The sequence below is a fragment of the Pseudophryne corroboree genome, chromosome 6 (genome assembly GCF_028390025.1).
Source record: "Pseudophryne corroboree isolate aPseCor3 chromosome 6, aPseCor3.hap2, whole genome shotgun sequence".
Taxonomy (NCBI): Eukaryota; Metazoa; Chordata; class Amphibia; order Anura; family Myobatrachidae; genus Pseudophryne; species Pseudophryne corroboree.
Genome location: NC_086449.1, coordinates 692,619,293 through 692,644,523, shown reverse-complemented (window position 1 = coordinate 692,644,523; position 25,231 = coordinate 692,619,293). Strand labels below are relative to the sequence as shown.

At 43.4% G+C, this 25,231-nt stretch overlaps 1 protein-coding gene across 4 annotated transcripts in view; it reads right to left on the bottom strand.

Annotated features, from left to right (window-relative positions):
- Positions 1-25,231, bottom strand: part of KCNIP1 (potassium voltage-gated channel interacting protein 1) — a 748,664-nt gene that overhangs the window by 52,399 nt on the left and 671,034 nt on the right. For all 4 annotated transcript variants that reach the window (XM_063928312.1, XM_063928311.1, XM_063928313.1 and 1 more), the window contains 3 exons: positions 21,893-21,963; positions 17,936-18,043; positions 4,067-4,171 (listed from right to left, as the gene is read on the bottom strand). In XM_063928312.1, coding sequence (XP_063784382.1) covers positions 4,067-4,171; positions 17,936-18,043; positions 21,893-21,963 — 284 coding nt within the window. The remainder of the gene's footprint in view (positions 1-4,066; positions 4,172-17,935; positions 18,044-21,892; positions 21,964-25,231) is intronic.

Sequence of the window (25,231 nt, the reverse complement as noted above, 5' to 3'; positions counted from 1 at the left end):
CTTCCGGCTTTGGCACCACAAACAGGTTTGAATAAAAAAACGTGGTTCTTTTGTTCGTCAGGAACCAAGGAAATTACCTTGTCTTGACATAATTTCTGTATTGCGTTCAGCACATTTGTGCTGTCCTGAACAGAAACTGGTAAGGCTGATTTGAAAAATCGGCATGGGGGAAGGTCTTGAAATTCCAACCTGTAACCTTGGATACTATCTGTAATATCCAAGGATCCAGATCTGAGTGAACCCAGACCTGGCTGAAAAACAGTAGACGTGCCTCCACCCAATCGCACTCCCGCAGGGGAGCCCCAGCATCATGCTGTGGCTTTAGCAGAAGTAGTTGCTGACTTCTGCTCCTGTGAGCCTGATGTTGTTGTAGGTTTTCTACCTTTTCCTCTCCCTTTTCCTGCAAAAAAAGGGGTACCTTTGGCCTTTTTGTACCTGTTGGGCCGAAAGGACTGCATAGTATGAGAATGATATACTTTTTTAGGCGGGGCAGTTGCCAACGGTAGAAATGCTGATTTGCCAGATGTAGTAGTTGATATCATGGCATCCAGCTTTTCCCCAAAAAGGGCTTCACCATTATAGGGGAGCGCCTCAATATTTCTTTTGGATTCTGCGTCAGCATTCCATTGGCGGATCCAGGGCGCCCTGCAGGCTGAAATCGCCCTAGCAGAGGATCTTGAGCACAGTAAGCCAACGTCCTTCATAGCCTCAACTAAGTAACCTGCAGAATCTTTGATATGACCTAGAATTATAAGCATATCATCTTTATCAACCGTGTCATTATTAACAATCAAATTGTCTGCCCACTTTTCCACTGCGTTACCTACCCACGCAGAAGCAATTGTGGGCCTGAGTAACGTAACCGTAGCAATATAGATGGACTTTAAAGTCGTCTCTAACTTGCGGTCAGCAGGTTCTTTTAACGAAGCTGACCCTGGGGCAGGCAAAATGATTTTCTTCGACAACCTAGAGACTGAGGTGTCTACCATTGGGGGCAACTCCCACTTACGCCTGTCATATCCAGTCTGACAGTTGCCTGCAATGCATACCCTTTGTAGTACAAATTAAGGGGGTCCAGTTTGGAATGTCACATGTTCAGTTTATCTTATTTGGGTTGAGGAATCCCCAAAGACCCTCTTTCAAATATTTTACCCTCCACAAAACTAAGGCTGAGAGATTGATGGTCGGATAAATTCCTTACCAGGCAAGGCTTCCCTGTATTCTCCTTCATGAATTCTTTGTTCAGAACAAGAATGAATACAACTAAAAAGGTATTGGACATCCTGTTCATAAAATTGCCTCCATCACCAGAATTAATCATTGCAGTAGTGCAAACATGCACTGTTGTTAATAATTAGTAATTAGGCAACATTTGATAGGAATGAATCATGGTCAGCTTATCTTTATCTTCTACAAATGTAGTGGATGTGTGATCGAATGAATTGCACATCCTAGGAAATGCTTCATCTTCTGTGACATACTGTAAATGTTGTCCCCTTGTTACTGATTAGTATCATCAGGACAACTGATTTATAAACAACCTTTATGTTTAAGTTAATAAGCTATGTATGTATTTCTCCACTAGTTATTGCCTTTGCAAGAACAAATTATCTTACCACATCAATGAGGAGTAAGTGACGTCAGAGTTGGACACTTGAACTGGCCCACAGGGGTACAGGGAAAATCCCTGATGGGCCCCACTGCCTGGGGGCCCACCCTCTCCTCTAGGGATCAGGTTCCAGACTTTGCACTTGAATTATACATTATAGATATGTTATACTGCACAGTATTTTCTACAGTGCATTACTGTTATTAATCTAGTTCATTATCATGCATGCACTAGCAGTATTTACTGTATATATTTCATACTTGCCTACCTGACCCTCTCCATGAGGGAAAAAATGCTCTGTTCCTGGACTTTCCTGGTAATGTATGATTGCCATCACCTGTGGTGAAACACCTTTCTTATCAATTAACTAGCTCACCACAGGTGATGGCAATCATACATTACCAGGAAAGTCCAGGAACAGAGCATTTTCTCCCTCATGGAGAGGGTCAGGTAGGCAAGTATGATATATTTATCAAGGAGACCGGACCATGCACTCTCTTATGTTTAGCCAAGCCTCTGTGGTGGCTACCCCCACCCCTTGGGAGACTGGCCACATCCCTAAACATGGGGCCCTACCACAGCATTTACCTGGTGGGCCCTTCATGCCCCAGTCCAACACTGAGTGACGTTGTACTAAAATCACCATGCATATATGTGTGGGCATTATCTACCTGTAAGCTTATCTATTTAACCCTTTGCCAGCATCATCAGGCTGTGTTAGGCTTCTGGGGAATAGAAGTAAATCCTTGCTGAGGAGCAGGGTACTTATGGGATCCCCAGTTTATTAAATTGCAGTGGTAGATCATTGATATTACAGGTCCTGGATACTTGAGGTAAGTGTGTATAACACCAGTGTTTGGCTGGTGGGGAAAACTTAATTTTCATGTTGACCTACAATGGCTGCTAGGACTGATAGGGGAGACATATCTGCAGAACAGCCCTCTTACTCTCTGAGAGTCAGACAAGACCATGAAAGAAATGGTAGCCTAACGCGCACTTGGTTGAATAATGAGTTTTACGTTTATGGGGTGAGATGTATCGAACCTTGGAAAGATATAAAGTGGACAGAGATAAAGTACCTACCAATCCTAGCTGTCATTTTTCAAGCAAAGACTGTAACATGGCAGTTGGGAGCTGATTGGCTGGTAATTCATCTCTCTCCACTTTATTGCTCTCCAAGGTTTGATACGCCTCCCCCTCAGTCTGAGAAAGCATCAGAGAAGCAACAGGGGAAGGACCCTACTCACAGAGAGTGTTAGGTTACTCATATGAGTGAGACTACTTACTAAGAGTGGCTTTCTCACAGCCTGAAACGTGTCAGTGACAAATTGCTGCTTAAAGGGATAAAATTAAAATTGCTGCTTAAAGGGTAAGGAAGAATTGTGTGTAGTTTATTGTATGCACTACTTTGGCCTTTAAACTAATTGCTGCTTTAAATCTAACTACTATCTCCCCAGACTTGTGCTGTCTCCCTATTACATTTGGCCCTACATCTTGCTAGTACTTAAGTAATGACAAACCTGTCCTTACAGTGTAGGAAGGCGATCAACTATCTTTACCAACTCATGTGTACAATGGCCCTCATTCCGAGTTGTTCGCTCGCTAGCTGCTTTTAGCAGCATTAGCAAACGCTAGGCCACCGCCCTCTGGGAGTGTATCTTAGCTTAGCAGAATAGCGAACGAAAGATTAGCAGAACTGCTACTAAATATTTTCTTGCAGTTTCTGAGTAGCTCCAGACCTACTCCTAGATTGCGATCAGCTCGGCCCTTTAGTTCCTGGTTTGACGTCACAAACACGCCCTGCGTTCGGCAAGCCACTCACCCGTTTCTCCAGACACTCCCGCGTTTTTCCCTGACACGCCTGCGTTTTTAACACACTCCCGGAAAACGCTCAGTTACCACCCAGAAACGCCCCTTACCTGTCAATCATTCACCGATCAGCAGTGCGGCTGAAAAGCGCCGCACGAACACCAGCAAATCTACTAAGTAATATGTAAAATAACTTAGCGCATGCGCTCTGCGTACCATGCGCATGCGCATTTAGCAACAAATCGCAGCATAGCAAAAATCGGCAACGAGCGAACAACTCGGAATGACCACCAATAGTCCTTATACCACACAGCACCTTTATTCTGTTTCTTTCCTGTTATACTGTATTGTTTCCTTGCTATCATTCCCAACCTCTTCCACATTATGCTCACGTAAAAGTACCATTTTTGTTTTTCCTTCGATTTCACATTTGTGCTGTAGATGTGTGCCAGATGAGACAGAACATTCACTTTTAAGAGCGTTAGACACAACAGAAAGTGACAGCTACACTCCCACTAATGGAGGAGCACAGGAGATAAAAGCATCCATACTGTGGAAAGATGCGCTTATATTCTACATTTTAATAACTTTTATTTACATGAATTTCCAGTTGCAGGTTAGAAAGATTCCAATAAAATATTCACTAACCTGAAAAAATATTTCCACGTGCTGCTTAGGAGCATCGTCTTTGAGAACTGGATACGTGTACTTTCCCATCATGTCATATATGGCTTTAACGATATCCATCATTTCCTGTAATACATAATATTATACAGTACATATGTGCAATATAAATCGCATAATCACATAATCTACACATGTATTTTCTACACATATTTAAAGGAGTTCCCATGTACCCTGCCCCACCGTCCAGTAGTTAGTTGTAGTTCACAGTGGTAGACTACCATTTTTCATGGGGCTATTTTAGCCCCTATACCTTAAAGGCATCTAGACTTTCTTAATAATAATAATAATAATTTTATTTATATAGCGCTCTTTCTCCAATAGGACTCAAGGCGCTTAACAGATACATAGCATAATATAGTACAGAAAATAATGAAGTACAGAACGGTTTTTCATAAAATACAGAAGCATGTAGATACTAAAGGGACATTATGGAAATGCTTGAGTAAAAAGGAAAGTCTTGAGTCTACTTTTGAAGGATTCTATAGTTGTGGCCTCTCGCACTGTGCGGGGAAGAGCGTTCCATAGAGTTGATGTTGCATGACTAAAAGTTCGACCCTCAGATGAATTACGGGAGATTCTAGGTACTGCTAAAAGCCCTTCATCTACAGATTGCAGTAATCGAGTGGGGCAGTATGGGGTCAGAAGCTGCTTCAGGTACCTTGGGCCCTGGTCATGTAGTGCTTTGAAACTCAGTAAGCCAATCTTGAAGATGATTCGCCATCTTACAGGCAGCCAGTGAAGAGAGTATGGGTGTTATGTGGCTAGAACAGGGCTGGTCGGTTAACAGCCTGGCAGCTGTGTTTTGCATCAGCTGTAAGTGGTGCAATTCTTTTGCTGGGAGACCAAGTTAGAGGGCATTACAGTAGTCTAATCGAGATGATACAAATGCAAGGATGACTTTTGGCAGATCATCTGAGGGACTTAAGTGCTTGATTCTGGCTATGTTTCTCAGGTGAAAGAATGAGGATTTGATTGTGGCTGATATCTGATGCTTAAGTGTCAAGCCACCATCCAGGACAACGCCAAGATTCCGCACACGATCAGTGGTGTATAATTCTGAATCCCCGAGTGTAAGTCCAGTTGGTTGGCTATGCTGCAGTCTTGTCCTTTGATATTGCGGTTCTACCCACCCGTACTAAGATCTGATCAAAATAATGTTATCCCAATTTTACTTCTGCCGCTAATTACCTGCTATTGTGTTTTTTTATTTTATTATTTTTTCCATTGCTCGCTTCACCCCACCATGTGTTTTTCCTGTAATGTTAACCTCCACTGATTGCACGCCTTGCCATCGTGCCATACATGCAGGGTACATCATACTACTACATAAGCATCAGTTTTCCCATATATGAACTTGGCCCTTGTATGGCTCACCTACCACAGTGTAACCTTCAAAGTGCGCCCAACATGGCTGCCCCATATGGTACACTTGTGGATGGGATGAAAAATACATGGACTTTGTGGTTTTGTTGGAACCCTACTCTAAACTGTAGGACTCTGAAATCACACCCATTTTGTGTCATCTCTTCTAGGGGTGGACTATTCCACCTTGGGTAATCCTACGCTGAGCGCCCAAGATGGCTGCCGCACTTGGTACCTTGTGAGGGTGGAATACACAACCCTTGGAATTATTACCCAAAATGCCTACACCAATCCTGCATTATGCTTTCTGTGTGCTTAAGGTTTTCTTTTATGTCTGTGTGGCTTATCTATTGCTGTATTACTTAAATCTTCTGTATTATGTGTATTGTTTTTGATGTCTGTAAAGCGCCTTGAGTCCTGTTGGAGAAAGAGCGCTATATAAATAAAATTATTATTATTATTATTATTATTATTATTATTATTATCATAAGGACCTCTGTTTTATCCGGGTTCAGTCGCAGCCAACTGGCACTTATCCACTCCTGGAGCTCAGCTAGACAGCCATTTAGGGTTGCTATTGGGTTATCAGTGCCCGGAGCAAAGGACAAGTACAGTTGTGTATCATCTGCATAGCAGTGGTAGACTAGCCCATGGCGCCTGATTATTTCACCCAGTGGGAGCATGTATACTGCAAAAAGCATGGGGGATAGTATAGAACCTTGTGGGACACCACATGGCAATGGCACTGGGGGTGATGAGTATTTCTTCTATTTCCCAGTGTCAATTAAAAAAAAGATGGTATTGGACAACACCACCTCCAATAGTAATAACTTTACTGTCAAATATTGTTACTTAGATCTGTAACATCTTTTTTTTTTTATTTGCTTTAAAATTAATTTAATTTTAATGACTCTAAAGGGTTTATATATTTATTTCAAATGTCATTAAATGAGGTGTAAACATTTTTGCTGAACACTTAGGGGGACATTTATCAAGATATAAAATGAAGAGAGATAAATATAGTACATAGTAATCAGCTTCTGTTATTTTATTTAGCACAGCCTGTAAAATCACAGTTAGGAGCTGATTGGTTGGTACTTTAGTACTGTACATTTTATCTTTCCCTAAGATTTGATAAATCTCCCCACTTATGATGTGAATTGTATATACACCTTCTAGGTTTTTTTTTATAAGATATATTATTCAATACTTATATATTAAACAGTTATTTTGAAATTAATTTAATTGGTTGAAGTCCTGCTTGAATACATCTGATATACTCCCTGGATAGGTACAAACTAATAAAGCCTGCTCACTGCTATTTATCCTTCACATCTAGCACTATTTACACATTTAGGAAAATGCCACATCCACTTTTAAATGTAATTTTAGTTATTATACAATGCCTTGTTGGTACAGTATCTTCACGTCCAAACTTCAAAATGCTCAACCTGTTGAATTAAAAGCTACCATTTGAAATAGGAAGCCGCTATAATACTCTAGTAATTACTAGGTCTATTTATCATTCACTTTCTCAACATGTGGAAAGCAGCTGTAGCATTTATTAAATGCTTTATGCAGACAGTGTCGGACTGGGGCATGAAGGGCCCACCGGGGGAATGCAGTTATAGGGGCCCATACTTAAGGGTGTAGCCAGCCTACAAAGGGGGTGTGGCCAGCCTCCACATATGCTTGAAATACACAATAGTTTAGTGCAGTGTAATGCAACATATCTACCATGTATAATAGAAGTGCACAGTCTGGAATCTGTTCCCTAGAGGAAGGAGTGGGCCCTCAGGCAGTGGGGCCTACCGGTGGTTTCCCTGGTTCCCTGGTACCCCTGTGGGCCAGTCCGACCCTGCATGCAGAAGATATCACAGATATATGACAAATATGAGATGTGATAAACTGGGGATTGGACGTGCTTGTGACCTTCTCGTGGCATCTCTTATTAAACATACAGTACAGTATTATATATCTATAATGGATTCAAGACAGTAACAACCCCTTGCATAATTTTAGTTTTCCAGTGTAGTGTGCACGGTTCCATAGAAACTGCCTGCAGTGCTCATCTGGCTCCTGTTGCACTCTGATTGACCACTGCTATCAGTTTAATGGATATTGCCTCATTCTCAATATAGACCTTATGTTGCTCTCTCCTGATTGGCTGCTGACCAGTGATTAATAATCATTGGCTTTAGGCTACTGCTTTATGATTGCTTTTCAGCTGCTGCTGTCGGCTGACTTGACTAGTCACCTTTGCTGTTAACTGTTGATTGCTTTCCATGTGCCGTGCTCTCAATAGGCCTCTTCCTACACCTGTGACAATGTACCTCCATGGCCACTCATTGGACTTGGTTTTTTACAACCTACAGTACGTACAGTTACATCCCACTTCACCTCCAAAACTTATTTTATTCCATCTATTTCCTCTCCCCCCCTACCAACACTGTCTTCTATCTTCCATGTCACATGACCTGATTCCCTCCAGTCACATACATTTCTTCCCTCTTCTCCTATCTCCACCTTCCCTTGTGACTCAATTCTCTCTCATCTCTACCAGTCCCGCCCTCCTGAAACCAGCTACTATCTTGTCCACCTTGTGAATCTCTTTTTTCTGGTTCCTTACACTTCTCCTTCAGATGTGCCCTAGTTTTTCCATTCTGAAGAAACTGTCTCTTGACTAAATTGGTCTCTCTAATTATAACCCCATCTCTCTCCTCCCCTTTTCCTCTAAGTCCCTTAATCATGTTATCCATATCTGCATTACCTTTTATCGATTCATTCCATTGAAACTGCCCTCACCAGGGTTACCAATGACCTTTTCACTACTTATTCCAAGGGCTCATGTACTTATCCTTCTTGACCTCACAATTGCCTTTAACACCCACTTTTCCTGCAAGGAATTAGTATTTAATTTGTGGACTATACATCCGCTTTTAATTATATTGAGCCATCTTATTAATTTTCTAAGTTATTTAATTTAGGCCTGAATGGGTTTACATATATTTGGGTCCTGAACTTTTTGTCTAGCAGGCTGCAGGTGGTAAAGCTCTAGGTCAAAGGAATTGCTATCCAATACTGGTGTCCCACAAGGCTGCGTTCTTAGCCCTTTGTTGTATGCCTTGTTTATTCACGACTGCGTGTCATTCTCTGAATTTGTAAGGTTGATGAAGTTTGCTGATGACATAGCAGTTGTGGGGTTGATTATAAATGATGATGAGAGCTTTAAAAGAATGGAGGTAGGTAGGTTGGTGCACTGGAGCAGGGAAAATCATCTTAAATGGTGCAAAAATAAAATAAATGGTGATCGATTTTAGAAGGAGTGACAGTACCACTAAGTCACCAGTAATGATAGAAGAAGCTACCATTGAGATAGTTGAGTCTTTTAAGTTTCTTGGAACCATAGTCTCAAACAACGCTACATGGTCTTCAAATACAAAAATTATTTTAAGAAAGGCTCAGCAATGTATCTTTTTTTTTAAGACATTGATAACGGCAGTTGTGGGTAGAGGTACACTTGTGAATTTTTAACATTGTACTATTGAAAGTGTTTTGACATTTGGAATGATAATTTGGTTCAGCAATTGTACTGCAGGAGAGATAGGAGGACTTGAACGTTTGATTAAGACCGCAGGTAAAATTATTGGGGTACAGTAACCTAAAGTTCATGAAAATAGGGTCCTAAAAAGAGCTTGCGGTATCATGTGTGACTCTGGTCATCCATATTGCAGGCTGTTTGAAAAATTACCATCTAATAAAAGGTTTAGAGCACTGATGTCACGTACAAAGCGACTACATGATAGCTTTTTTTATGTTTTTTTTTTTTTTTATGTTGAACCATAATACTGTTTAGCTTGAATATATAGAGGAATTGCTCAGTCCGTCCGTCTACCACTTGTCCATTTTTGGCACTATGTTGTTGTACTTGTAATTTCGTTTAACAATTCATTCTTGTTTTGTTTGATGACAATAAATATTATTATTATTATTATTATTATTATTACAGGTTGAGTATCCCATATCCAAATATTCCGAAATACGGAATATTCCGAAATACGGACTTTTTTGAGTGAGAGTGAGATAGTGAAACCTTTGTTTTTTGATGGCTCAATGTACACAAACTTTGTTTAATACACAAAGTTATTAATAATATTGTATTAAATGACCTTCAGGCTGTGTATATAAGGTGTATATGAAACATAAATGAATTGTGTGAATGTAGACACACTTTGTTTAATGCACAAAGTTATAAAAAATATTGGCTAAAATTGCTTTCAGGCTGTGTGTATAAGGTGTATATGTAACATAAATGCATTCTGTGCTTAGACTTGGGTCCCATCACCATGATATCTCATTATGGTATCTCATTATTCCAAAATATGGAAAAATCCGATATCCAAAATACCTCTGGTCCCAAGCATTTTGGATAAGGGATACTCAACCTGTATTATTATTATGTCCACCAGTCTAGACTCTGTGACAACGCATTCTCCTGTTTCATCTTGTATCTGCACAATTGCACATGTAGTGCCACCTCCCCTCCTCTCCCCATGCTTATTGGCATTCCCCAAGGTTCTGTCAATGTCCCCTCTTCTCCCTCTAAACCTCTCCTTCTGCCTCCAATATCACCTGTAAACTGACGCAACACAACTTTACATCTCCCCTGACCTCTCACCCTCAGTTGTCTCGCTGCATCTCCAACTGTTGGCCATTACCTTCTGGACTATACCAACTTCATAGGCGAGATGTAATAGCGTCTGAGATTGCTGGAGATCCATACGATCTCAAACTTTTTTTTAAAAGCGAAAGTCATTTAAAGGCAAAACCATGGGGTATATTTACTAAAATTCGTATTAGTACCGATTTGGAGGGAGATTCATCACGAATGACATCGAATGTGTGTATTTGCAACTTTTTGAAAATTTTACGCCTCATTTACTAACCTGTCGTATTTTTATTTTTCGTGTTTTCCGATGTCGGTGTCATTTGTGGTTTTGTAAGGTAGAATGCGGCAGATTTAGTGATTTTGTGGCTGTGTTATGAGGTTTTTTTACGACTGCGTCACATTTTGGTTACGGCAGTTTGTCCGTTCACGGACGCGTTTTTTTCCTAAGTTTCGTTTTTGTCACTCGTCCGTGATTGGTTTCATTCGTGATGGAGGAGTGTCTGTGCACATTACTATAAAAACGTCCCAAACCGTCCGAACCTCGTGGGTTTAGCTAGTGTGGAGGTGAGAGGAAGGTGTGTTAGGAGTTGGTGAGTAGTTTGGAGTTTTTGGTGGTTTTGAGGAGGTTCTTTGTGATTGTTGACTGCTGTGCTGTGTGTGTAAGTAGTCTTGTCATACTTGTTGTGTAGTTATTTAAAAGTCTGTCTAGTTTTTTGTCATTGTTTTTTATTTCACGTCTATTGTCATTGTTTGTGAGTGAGTGAGTGAGTGAGTGAGTGAGTGTGTGTGTGTGTGTGTGTGTGTGTGTGTGTGTGTGTGTGTGTGTGTGTGTGTTTGGTGTGTGGTGTGTAGTGGTAGTGGAGGAATGTGTTTACTGTTTTTTTTCCTCAGTGTTATTTGTTGTTTGTCCTGATTATGTCCCAGTCAGAGGTGAGTGTGGTGTAGGAGGTGAGTGAGAGGGAGGAGGTGAGTGAGAGGGAGGAGGTGAGTGAGGTGGAGGAGGTGAGTGAGAGGGAGGAGGTGAGTGAGAGGGAGGAGGTGAGTGAGGTGGAGGAGGTGAGTGAGGTGGAGGAGGTTAGTGAGAAGGAGGGGGAGGTTGTTGCTGCGGCCTCCAGTGATAGTGATGGTGTTGTGGCTCCGCAGCCACGCACCACTGCAAAGACTGGCCGCAATGTAAAATTCAGCTACGCTGAAAATGTGGCTTTGGTGCGGGAGCTGATGAGGCATCATCGGCAGTTGTTTGGCCATGATGCTGCAAAGGTGTCATAACGCAGGAAGAGTGTTCTGTGGGGGAAGGTCGTTGCGGCTGTTAATAGTGAGGGTGTGGTGAGGCGGACCGAGGACACGTGTCGTAAGCGTTTCTACGACATAAAGCGCTGTGTCAAGGCGAAGATGGCCAGGGAGGCTAAATCAGCCCACCAAACCGGGGGTGGACACCCCTTCCGTGCATCTTACCATGATTGGGAGGAGCCTGTGCGTGCACTCATTCCGCCAGAAGTGGTTGGTGCCACTTATGTCTGGGATTCGGATCGGCCAAGGCAGGATGGTGAGTTATTTTTATTTTTTGTAAAAATGTAAACATCTGTGCTTTGTCCTTAGTTGTCTGAAATGTCTTCTAGCTAATTGTGGTTGTCAGTTTGTTCATTATTCTAATGTGTTGGTGATGTAGTGCAGGCCTGGCCAACCTGTGGCTCTCCAGCTGTTGTAAAACTACAAGTCCCATCATGCCTTGCCACAGTTTTGCTATTAGGGAATGCTAAAACTGTGGCAGGGCATGCTGGGATGTGTAGTTTCACTACATCTGGAGAGCCACAGGTTGGCCAGGCCTGATGTAGTGTTATTCTCAATTATGTATTTTTTTAACCTTTGTATAGTTGTTTTTTTGTGGTTGCCTTGTCCTTTTTCTGGTGTTTTATTCCAAAAGTAAATGTTTGTAGGTGTATTTTAAAGAAGTGTGATGATTATTTTTTTTTTTTTTTAATACATTTCATAGCATTTATGTTTATTGTGTGTTGTTCTGGGTTGTCCTTTGTGTGCTTCATGTGTTTTTTCATGCATATTTGGTTGTGATGTTTCCAAGTTTTCGCAGATATTTGTGGCTAGTGTTTTATTGTTAGCATCAAAAATTGGGACCTTAGCGTGCAATAGTGTGGTTGTGTCAAGCTACGACGTTTTGGTTTAAAGTAGTAAAAAATTTTAAATTACTTGCGTTTGTGTATGGATTATTTTTGAAATTTTTATCAAATTTAAATGATACACTCCCAATGAAGTCAGGCAGAAAAGCATAAGCATTGTTTAGTTTACTTCTCATCAGGTACCACATATGTTTATATCACAATAAGGAATTTGCATAAACATATCAACAAAATAGTATGTTCATAAGTACATTCTTCATATTTCTACAGTACGCAAGAGCAGCAGCACAGCCAGGCCACATCCCACACTGCCAAGAGATGCAGATGGTGGCAATGCAGGTAAGATTTTACTGTAAACACATATTCTGCAAACACATAGAAACACAAAATGTTAATGTTTATCTTATCACATAGGTACTTCTTCGGCAAATCCCCCTCCACTAAGGCGCCCATCACAGGGCTCGGTTACTGTGGCTACGAGGCCACCCAAGAGACGCTGTCTTGAGGCAGAAGCTCCAGCACCAGCATCACCACCCCAACGGCGCATCTCCGCAGTGTCGGCCCTGCCACCACTAGCTCTATTGGCCAGCCCACAAAGTGAGGATCCACAATCCCCTCAGTTGTCTTGTGAGTAAACATAACAATTACGTGTAAATAAGTTAAAAAACAGTGGGGTAGATTTAATAACCTTAAGAAGGCATAAGGAAGTGAAAAAACACTGATATGTGCAAGGTGATAAAAGCAGCAGTACAAAATAAACACAAATGTTAATTTACATATTGGAGCTGTTTGCCTTGTACCTTTATCACCTTGCACATATCACTAGTTTTTCACTTCCTTATGCCTTCTCCAGGTTTATACATCTGCACCACTGTTAGTGCAGAGCAAAAAATATTACACAAATGACCAGTCATCCTTGCAATAATCAACAACAACAAGCACATGGTGTTAAGGTATTTTTAGATGGTTAATTGTCAGATGTGATGTTGGCCATATCAACACATTTGTTTGTCATAAATTTCTGCGAAAAAAAACTACATAAATGTTAAGTCTCACCAGTTCTAAACATAGGGCACCTTAATACTTTTTCACCCATTGTTAATGTGTACATTTTAGACCACTATATTTGTTAACGTTTTGGGCAGACCACTGACTGCCTTGAACAATGTATGAGTGTATTGGTCAACACATTTATTGTATTGTGTGTGTTGTTCCAAAGGAAGCTTCATACCCAATATGTAAATGTAGTAATTTGTATTTGTTAGAGTTCTTCGTGTTTAAACATTAATTATGACTCAGAGTCCAACAATTCCCACAACTTTAAACAAATGAGTAGTGAACGTTAGAAGCCACATATTTTTAAAAAAAGGTGAACAACATAGTTAAGTTGAGGCCACAATCTATTTAGCAATTACAACATTAATATTAAGAAGTAATGCATGTTGAGGTAAAGCTATAGTAAGACCAATGCTACATATTTACGAAATAGTGGCTGTCTTCAACCCCATACAGACCCACCCATCATCACCGAGGATGCCCAGCAGGAACGTGACCAGGAGTCCTTCACACTCCACCTGCAGGCCATCGATCCGACCCAGCCAACCACGCCGCAGGACATACCCCAACTACCCCAAACATCACACAGCCCCCAATTGACCACAACACAAGTGGACACACAAATGGGCCCTGAGTTTTGGACCCGTTGGTCCACACAACAGGCGCAATACTGCGCAAGCCTCGACACCCACAGCCAATCAGTGCCGTAACTAGGTGTGTGCGAAGGGGGCGTTGCACACAGCGCAGTTAGGCTGTGGGCGCACCATTCGCACACACTGATTGCTCCCCACCAGCTGCAGCGCTGCCTTCTGTAGTGTAGTGTAATATTAGTAGCGCTGCGCCCGGCACCTTTCCGGCCAAAGGCAGCGCTGCTAATATACATTACAGTCACAGGCAGCGGCGCGCTGTCTGTGAATGTAGACTCCTCACGATCATTCCCCCTCTGCTCAGTCCGCCCCCCTCCTCCTGCTCTTCTCTGCACTGTGTGTGTGCACACACTTCCGGGTTCTGGAGATGACTCCTAGACGGCTGCTGCTGCCTTCACACGAGGGAATTAAGTTTTTCTCTCCTCTCCCTCCCCTCCTGCAGACTCCATAACATGTAGGTACTATACACCAGTATGTGTATATTAATGTTCTGGGCAGAAAACTAAACAAGATTAAGATAGACTGGCCTTGAAAATAAAGATTTGTAAAAATAAAAAATAAAATAAAAAAAACCCTCCAAAAACTGCACATACATGTTTGTGTGTGTATATATATATTGGAATTTTTTCCTAGGGAGGGCACCGGAGCAGATGTCATGTGAGCAAGGGGAGTGCCGGCTGTTTGGATGATTTATATATATATATATACAGGTTGAGTATCCCTTATCCAAAATGCTTGGGACCAGAGGTATTTTGGATATGGGATTTTTCCGTATTTTGGAATAATTGCATACCATAATGAGATATCATGGTGATGGGACCCAAGTCTAAGCACATAATGTATTTATGTTTCATATACACCTTATACACACAGCCTGAAGGTCATTTTAGCCAATATTTTTTATAACTTTGTGCATTAAACAAAGTGTGTGTACATTCACACAATTCATTTATGTTTCTTATACACCTTACACACACAGCCTGAAGGTCATTTAATACAATATTTTTAATAACTTTGTGTATTAAACAAAGTTTGTGTACATTGAGACATCAAAAAACAAAAGTTTCACTATCCCACTCTCACTCAAAAAAGTCCGTATTTCGGAATATTCCGTATTTCGGATATTTGGATATGGGATACTCAACCTGTATATATATATATATATATATATATATAGTACTACTGTCTGTGACTATCGGACGCTGCCATGCTGTGTAATGTGACCGACTGACGCTACCGTGCTGTGTAATGTGACTGACTGATGCTGCCATGCTGTATAATGTGGCCGATGGACACTACCGTGCTGTATAATGTGGCCGATGGACGCTACCCGGCTACCGTGCTGTGTAATGTGGCCGATGGACGCTACCCGGCTACCGTGCTGTGTAATGTGCCCGACGGACGCTGCCGTGCTGTGTAATGTGACTGATGGACGCTACCGCGCTGTGTAATGTGATTGACCGAAACTATCGCACTGTGTATTGCGACTAATGGATGCCACCGCTCTGCGTAACGTGACTAATGGATGCTACCATGTGGTGTAATGTGACTAATGGATGCTACCGTGTGGTGTAATATGACTAATGGGCGCCACCATGTGGTGTAATGTGACTAATGAACGCTACTGTGCAGAGTGAGGTGAGTAACAGACGCTACTGTGCGGTGTAGTGTGAGTAAAGGGTGCTACCGTACGGTGTTATAACTAATAGATGCTCCATGAAGCCACACCCCTTGCGGTGTGTGAATGATGGGGCGGGGGGGAGGCGGGGGGGGGCGCCGATGCTTTTTCTTGCACACAGCGCTAAAATGTCTAGTTACGGCACTGCAGCCAATACCTGTCAAGTCTGCCTAGACTGAGTCGCAACTCAGGCAGACTTATAGTGCAGGTGGGCAGAATCGCAAACTCCATGGAGCAGATGAGGGCAGACAACAGCCAAATGCAATCAAACCTCCAACGCATCTTGGATGAACAACAGCGGCAGCAACAATCACTCATCCAGATCATTCAACATAACCAAATCATAAATGAGAACCTATCACGAATTATAGCAAACAACACTGCCGCTAATACGCAGTTCACAGCAAGCTTGAACAATCTAAGTCAAAGCCTAAGTGTGTTGGCATCACACCATGTGACATCGAGCTCGGGAACAACTACACCAAGCCACACCACAGTTCAATCCCCAGTTCGACGCTCAAGTCGAACCCGCACCAACAAGCCAGCACAATCCTCGGCACCCAGCACACAAAAAAAAACCAAATAATAATGCGTGCACAGAATATGGTGACCATTAAAATGTTTTTGTTTTTTTTTATCATAAATTCGTGTGTTAAAAAAAATAAATTGTTAACACGGAATATGTGTATTGTTTAATTCGCTCCACAAACCACCTCCACATTAGTGTCTTGGGCCAGATGTGTATTGGTATAAATATATTGCCTGCCCCTAGGTGTCCTCAGCTCAACGTGTGTCTAATCTATGGCACCCAGCACATTGGCCATGGCCGCAAGATCACATAAAGCTACCCTGACTGCATGCCACTGAGACTCCTGGGTAGGGAAGCAGAGAGAGGCATCTATGTGGCCATCCAAGACATCAAAAAGCTGAGTGGACATTCCAAAATTAAAGGTGAGTGTCATGACCTGTAATCAATACAATACTGTGTTCTATTACATTACAGAAGCACCACTTAGACATAGACGTGTATATATGTTTTAACTCACCTGAATTACATATTTCTAAAAGGTGGCCTGTGAGATACTAATTACATCGCCAGTCACAGGCTGGAAGCTGCCAGTAGCCATAAAGTGCAGCACAGGCAGGAGTTTGTGCAGGCCTGAGACAGAGCGAGAGCGTGCTGTCTCAGGGTCTAGGTTCAGTTTGACAAGGTCATACAGACAGAAAATTTTATTTACATTTAGTCGGAGCATCTGTATAACATGTTCATCAGCAAATTTGTTATGGTTTAAACGCCCACTAAAACAACAAGCCATGGCCAGCCTACGCGGAACATGTATAACCTGCTGACCATGTTGATTTTCCTGTCCTGGGTTTATTGTAGCCTCATGGAGCAGTGTCAGGTATCTCCCAGCAAACAAGACAGCAGTACTACACACAGAAGCAGCCATTTCAGATTGAGAGTGGTGAAAAATGTGTTGGGGTCCCTTTTAAAGGTCCAAAAAGTCAGGTGTGAGTAATGTAGAATTGGCAACACATGTAAACACGCTTCTCAAAAGCAGGTCTACTTTTTTTTAGGCTTTTTGTACGATTAGTATTTTTTCACGGCCGCACATGCATTTTCACGCAAGAGATTTCAAATACGAATGGTTAGTAAATGACCGTGTTCAATACCTAAACAGCCGCGTTTGACCAATGGTGTATTCATTCGTATTTTTACTACACAGCCGTAATAAAAATACGAATGCCCTCATCACTGCCGTGATTTTAGTTTAGTAAATTACCGAGATGACACTTTGAAGAAAAAACACCATCTCGGCCAAAATCGGGAGCTTAGTAAATATACCCCCATGCCTTGTAAATGACTTCCACTTTAAAAAACATCGGAGATCAGCCGGTATCCCGCACCTCCGGTAATCTTGGATGCTATTAAATCTTGCATAAAATCTCTTAACTGTACTCATTGTTTTTCCTCCGTCCAAAGTCCTTTCTTCTATACACATATTGCTCTCCATAGACAACACATACTTCTCCTCCATTAACCAAGCCTGCTCTCTGGGTGTCATCGCTGATTTTGCATAATTATGAGACCATTACTAGAAAGCATATATTTATTACATTTCAGGAATTACATAACCATTTATTTCCAGTTCTTACAAATTGTAATCAAACTAAATGCAAAATGTATACAAATTAACAGAATTACATTTAAGTACAGTACAATAAATACAGTGCAATGTAATTAAAATGCTTTACTTTATCATTTTTAATGGTTCCGTTTACCTCTTTGTTTATGTATCCATCTTTGTTTATATCATAGAGGTTGAAAGTCCACCTTAATTTTTCATGAATTGTTCCTCTCAACAAAACTGACAAAGCAGCTACAAAATCCTATGTGAAGAATAATGCAGTAAATTATGAATACATTAAAAAGAATCATTCACTATCTAACAAAATGATCTCTCTTAGGGGGTAATTCAGACTGGATCGCTAGCAAGAGATTTTTGTACTGCTGTGATCAGATAGTCGCCGCCTACAGGGGGAGTGTACATTAGTTGTGCAAGTGTGCGAACGCATGTGTAGTAGAGCTGCACAAACAGATCTTGTGCAGTCTCTGCGCAGCCCAGGACTTACTCAGCCGCTGCAATCACATCAGCCTGACCGGGACCGGAACTGCCGTCAGGAACCCTCCCTGCAAACGCATGGACACGCCTGCGTTTTTCCAGACACTCCCTGAAAACGGTCAGTTGACACCCACAGACGCCTTCTTCCTGTCAATCTTCTAACGATAGCCAGTGCGAACGAATCCATCATACAAACCCATCGCTGAGCGGCGATCCGCTTTGTACCCATGCATATGCATGCGTAGTTTGTGTCTGATCGCCCACTGTGCAAAAACGCACAGCAGCGATCAGGTCTGAATTACCCCCTTAGGTCACATTTCCACAACTGTGAATACGTATATAGTAATGGACCACATCATTTAGTGACCCTGTAAAAGAAGTAGTTTCAAGAAACAATGGCTGTTGGTAAAAAAAAATACACTTTAACTTGAATATTTAAAGTTCATTTAATCCTTTCCCAATCACTCAGTGCTGTTGTGGTGGCAAATATGAAACAACATAGAAAGAAGCAAGGATTAATGTTGACTGCATATTCCAATGCACCGCTATTAATGGGCCCATGCTGTCAATGATTTCTGGCAAATTACAATGTACTTTAAGGATTTCTGTACATATGCAGTGACAACACTAGCTGAAGCTGAAGGAGGGGCAGAAACGCAGGCTATTGTCCCTTGACCTAATAAAAATTTATGGGGGTAATTCCAAGTTGATCGCAGCAGGAAATTTTTTAGCAGTTGGGCAAAACCATGTGCACTGCAGGGGGGGCAGATATAACATTTGCAGAGAGAGTTAGATTTGGGTGGGTTATTTTGTTTCTGTGCAGGGTAAATACTGGCTGCTTTATTTTTACACGGCAATTTAGTTTGCAGATTGAACTCACCACACCCAAATTTATCTCTCTCTGCACATGTTATATCTGCCCCCAGGCCCGGCGACAGGGGGGGTCAAAGGGGACACCCGTACCGGGCCCCAGCATTGTGAGGGGCCCCAAGGTTCTGGGCAGTAAGAATGGCTGCGGGCTGTTACAGTGCGTCTGATAGTATTGGTGCATAAGTAGTGGATTTACCGGCCCTGCGGCTCTTTGATTAATACATTTTTACTTCCTGGCCCGGCAAACAGTCAGCGATTGGATTCCGGACAGCTGCCGGGTGCCACTCTGTCTGTCTCCTCCTCTTGCTCACCGCTCTGTTTTGTGCAGCGCTGCCTGTGCCTGCGTGTGATGTGTGACACATCACACGCAGGCACAGGCAGCGCTGCACAAAACAGAGCGGAGAGCAAGAGGAGGAGACCAACAGAGTGGCGGCTACACGCTCAGCCTCAGAGAGAGGAGCCGACTAGAATGATGAAGGCGTGCAGGCTGCAGCCAGTGACCTGAAGAATAGAAGATGAGCTGCTCCCGCGGAGGGGAAGTGGGGTAGGTTGTTGTTGCAGCAGCTGAGGTTCTGGATGGTGGTAGCAGCAGCAGAAGGCCCTATACAGCTTCCAGCAGCTCTCCCATCTGTCCTGCTCCCTGACTACAGCAGTACAGTAGCCTGTACTTGCCAGTAACTCCTATTCTAATACAAAGCTAGTGCAGTATACAAAATTGACAATGTGCGATTTGTCCCAGATGAAGACATTTCAAACACTACACTTGTACATGTGAATTTGTATGTATATGTAGATATATGTATAGTGGTGTATCTGTATGTGTAATGGTGTATCTCTATGTGTATATGTATATTGGTGTATCACTGTGTGTGTATATGTATATTGGTGTATCTCTGTGTATTGGTGTATTTTTATATGTATAAGAACATGTGTATTGATGTATCTGTATGTGCAGTTGTACAGGTGAACCTCTATAAGTGGCAGCGGAAGCCGATGGTCGGGGAGAGGGGAGGATGGGAGGAGGTCTGGTTGTGGTAGTAGCGGCTGATGTTCTAGGTGTTGCTAGCGGCGGACCAAGGCCGGGGGGGGGGGGGGGGGGGCAGAGGTATTACTGTACCGGGCCTCAAGATTTCTGTTGCCGGCCCTGCCTGCCCCCCTGCAGCGCACATGGTTTTGCACAACTGCTAAAATATTTCCTGCTGCGATCAACTTGGAATTACCCCCCATATGTACATATGTACAATGGGCCTAATTCAGACATGATTACAGGAGCAAATTTGTTCTCTAATGGGCAAAACCATATGCAGTGCGGGAGGGGGGGTGCAGATAGTTAGATATGGGTGGGTTATACTGTTTCTGTGCAGGGTAAATACTGGCTGCTTTATTTTTATACTGCAATTTATATTTCAGTTTGAACACACCCCACCCAAATCTAACTCTCTCTGCACATGTTATATCTGCCCCTCCTGCAGTGCACATGGTTTCGCCCATTAGAGAACAAATTTGCTGCTGCGATCAGGTTTGAATGAGGCCCAAAGTTCACATATTTGTTATAAATATATTTAAGAGAAGAGTTTATAAAACACCATCATTCCAGTCCAGGTCTTAAGGATATCCATGCTTGAGCACAGGTGACTTGATTAGTACCTCAGTCAATTTGATGTAACCATCTGGACTCAAGCATGGATATCCTTAAAACCTGGACTGTAATGGCTGAGTTTGGCAATCTCTGCATAAGAGGATTACTGTAGCTGATTCAATCTTGGGATAAATATTTGTGATACCTCTAAGTACGTAAACTTTACCAGTGAAACGTGGAAAATTGAATTTATTTTCCTATTTTGGCTGCTACAGTGTCTCAAGGAGTTTGTGAAATTGGCACCATCGCTGTGAATTACAGCAATACCCAGAGCATCCTCAGGATGCTCCAGGGGGCTGTAAGGGCGGCAGTGTGCATGTCTGGAGTATCCAAAGGTTGCGCCAGGTGGCACTGCAGCAGAGATTCTGGCTGCAGGGTGCTATTCCATACACCCTGCTTGCCAGATGAAGGGATTTTGGGGCAGAGGCGGTGGAACCCACGGGGCTTTGCCCTACTTATGGTGGCACCACTCAAACACCCCTGGTTACGGGCCCTGGAGGCATGATCTGACTATGCAATATGGTGGCTCATTGCCACAACGGGTGGTCTTCAGTATGCCGGCGGTCGGGCTCCCGGCGACCAGCATACCGGCGCCGGGAGCCCGACAGCCGGCATACCGACACTTATTCTCCCTCGTGGGGGTCCATGACGCAAGGGGCTCATTTGCGCTCGCCACACTGTCGGTAAGCCGGCGGTCGGGCTCCCGGCGCCGGTATGCTGGTCGCCGGGAGCACGGCCGCCGGCATATCGTAGTGAACCCACCACAACTACCTAATTACCAATAAGGGTACTTAAAATACAAAGCATTCAGAACTTATTCTATACTTTAACTTTATTTATTTACTAGCTTTATTATAGCAAAATTAAAGCCAAATTCACACCACGCGGGAAAAATGATATACTAGTGTATTTATTGGGTAAGCAGGAAAGTCTGCAAATCAGTCTGACTAATTAAATATTTAGTTACACTTCAAAACATTGTGGTTAAATCTAGAGCAATACTGTACATGTGATATGTCCGTTACACATGAGTATTTATGTCCCAGCACAGGTACAATAAATCATTTACACAATACAGTTTTGCAAACAAAGCCAAAGTATAATTACCTCAAATTTAACGGACCCAGATTGTGCAGCGTCAAATGCATTAAATAGATAATGTGCATACATGCTTGCATCTGTTGAATAGATATACAACAATAACAGGTTACTACATTCTAGTGTAATAATATTATCCACTTACTGTATAAAAAAAATATTGGACCAATTAATTAAACACATACATATTGCATACTCATACTTACTTTGCGCATATAAATTATTACAAATTATAAATATGACATAGTAACAAGAAAAAGAAAAGTACTAGTAAACAGGTACTGTAATATAATTCAACACCAATTCAAAATACATTCACACCGGGCCGGTACAGTGGGTAGCTGGGGCACATTCTCCTCCCTTCGGTGGTGGAGCTCCGCGGCACCTCTAAGGGCTGTAGGCAGTGAGGTGCGGTGACTACCCCAGCCTATAATGCTCAGCTGCCAACAGGGCCCCAGCAGCAGCTAGAATGTGTGAAAAGCAACTGGCACACCCGGCCCTGGCTGTCCCTGGCTTCCTTTGATCTGCCTAACCCAGACCTGTTCATCATGCAGAGAGGAGCGCAGACACCTGCCATGGAAATGTCCTCACATCCTAAAGAAAAGTAAGATAAAACACTGCATGGCATCATGATCTTAATATGTATAAGGGGGAGGGAGGGGTGTCATAGCATAAAGTATATAGCGGGATTAACATAAAATATATAGGGGGTTCTGTGTGCTTTAGCGTAATGTGTAAAAGGCAGCTCTGCCTGCCGTAATTTGTAAAAGGCAGCTCTACCTGGGGTAATGTGTGACAGGGTCTCTACTTGCCGTAATGTGTAAAAGGCCGCTCTACCTGGTATAATGTGTGACAGGGTCTCTACCGGCCGTAATGTGTAAAAGGCCGCTCTACCTGGCGTAATGTGTGACAGGGTCTCTACCGGCCGTAATGTGTAAAAGGCCGCTCTACCTGGCGTAATGTGTGACAGGGTCTCTACCTGCCGTAATGTGTAAAAGGCCGCTCTACCTGGGGTAATGTGTGACAGGGTCTCTACTTGCCGTAATGTGTAAAAGTCTGCTCTACCTGGCATAATGTGTGACAGGGTCTCTACCTGCCGTAATGTGTAAAAGGCCGCTCTACCTGGGGTAATGTGTGACAGGGTCTCTACCTGCCGTAATGTGTAAAAGGCAGCTCTACCTGGGGTAATGTGTGACAGGGTCTCTACCTGCCGTAATGTGTAAAAGGCAGCTCTACCTGGCGTAATGTGTGACAGGGTCTCTACCTGCCGTAATGTGTAAAAGGCCGCTCTACCTGGCGTAATGTGTGACAGGGTCTCTACCTGCCGTAATGTGTAAAAGGCAGCTCTACCTGGGGTAATGTGTGACAGGGTCTCTACCTGCCGTAATGTGTAAAAGGCCGCTCTACCTGGGGTAATGTGTGACAGGGTCTCTACTTGCCGTAATGTGTAAAAGGCCGCTCTACCTGGCGTAATGTGTGACAGGGTCTCTACCTGCCGTAATGTGTAAAAGGCCGCTCTACCTGGCGTAATGTTTGACAGGGTCTCTACCTGCCGTAATGTGTAAAAGGCCGCTCTACCTGGCGTAATGTGTGACAGGGTCTCTACCTGCCGTAATGTGTAAAAGGCCGCTCTACCTGGCGTAATGTGTGACAGGGTCACTACCTGCCATAATGTGTAAAAGGCCGCTCTACCTGGCGTAATGTGTGACAGGGTCTCTACCGGACGTAATGTGTAAAAGGCCGCTCTACCTGGGGTAATGTGTGACAGGGTCTCTACTTGCCGTAATGTGTAAAAGGCCGCTCTACCTGGCGTAATGTGTGACAGGGTCTCTACCTGCCGTAATGTGTAAAAGGCCGCTCTACCTGGCGTAATGTGTGACAGGGTCTCTACCTGCCGTAATGTGTAAAAGGCCGCTCTACCTGGCGTAATGTGTGACAGGGTCACTACCTGCCGTAATGTGTAAAAGGCCGCTCTACCTGGCGTAATGTGTGACAGGGTCTCTACCGGCCGTAATGTGTAAAAGGCCGCTCTACCTGGCGTAATGTGTGACAGGGTCTCTACCTGCCGTAATGTGTAAAAGGCCGCTCTACCTGGCGTAATGTGTGCCAGGGTCTCTACCTGCCGTAATGTGTTAAAGGCAGCTCTACCTGGGGTAATGTGTGACAGGGTCTCTACCGGCCGTAATGTGTAAAAGGCCGCTCTACCTGGCGTAATGTGTGTAAGTGGCGCTACTGTGCGGTGTAATTTGAATAATGGAGACTACTGTACAGCATAATATGAATTGGTATTATTTAATGACCACGCCCCTTCCCCATAAAGCCACATCCTTATATTTTTTATGCGCATCAGGGGGGTGGGGGGGTGGGGGGGTGCCGATGATGTTTCTTGCACACAGCGCTAAACTGTCTAGTTACGGCACTGCAAACACATATAGTATACACACACGCAATGAAGCACTAACCAAGAGAGGAGAGGAGGAGGAGGAGATCCATGTGAGCGGAGCTGCTGCTGCTGCACCTGGTGGTAAGCAGCTCCCTCTGCTGTGTATGTTTGACTGTGCAACAATGGGAGTAATTCCGACCTGATCGCACGCTAGCTATTTTTTGCAGCGTTGCAATCAGGTAAAATCTCGGCAAAACTGCGCATGCACCACAATGCGCAGGTGCGTCGTATGGGTACAAAGTGGATCGTTACTGGGCAATGGATTTAACGAGGAATCCATTCGCACAGCTGATCGCAAGAAGATTGACAGGAACAAGGCGTTTATGCGTGTCAACTGACCGTTTTCAGGGAGTGGTTGGAAAAACACAGGCGTGTCCAAGCGTTTGCAGGGCGGGTGCCTGACGCCAATTCCGGGACCGGACAGGCTGAAGTGATCGCAGCAGCAGAGTAAGTTCAGACCTACTCAGAAACTGCACAAACTGTTTTTGTAGTGGTCAGCTGCACAAGCGTTCACGCAGCGAAAATACACTCCCCCATAGGCGGCGACTATCTGTTTGGAGTGCTGCAAAAAATAGCTAGCGAGCGATCAACTCGGTATGACCCCCAATGTTTCCAAAGCAGAGAGCTCTGGTGATCAGAGCTCTCTGTGAGGAGAGCAGTCGCCAGCCGGGGAGCTGCGACAAGGCTGTCTCCATCTCTGAAAAACTAATTTGGTCTTGCAAGGGGGGGGGGGGGGGCTTGAGATCTGGGGGGGGGGCCCTGCCCCCCCCCCCTAAATCCGGCTCTGGATGTGCCTGAACACTCACCCACCTGCCACTGTATTTATCTGGGGGCTCACACTCCTATGTGAGCACAGTGCCGGAGGTGGCAGCAATGCAAGGACAGATCCACTATAGCACACTGAC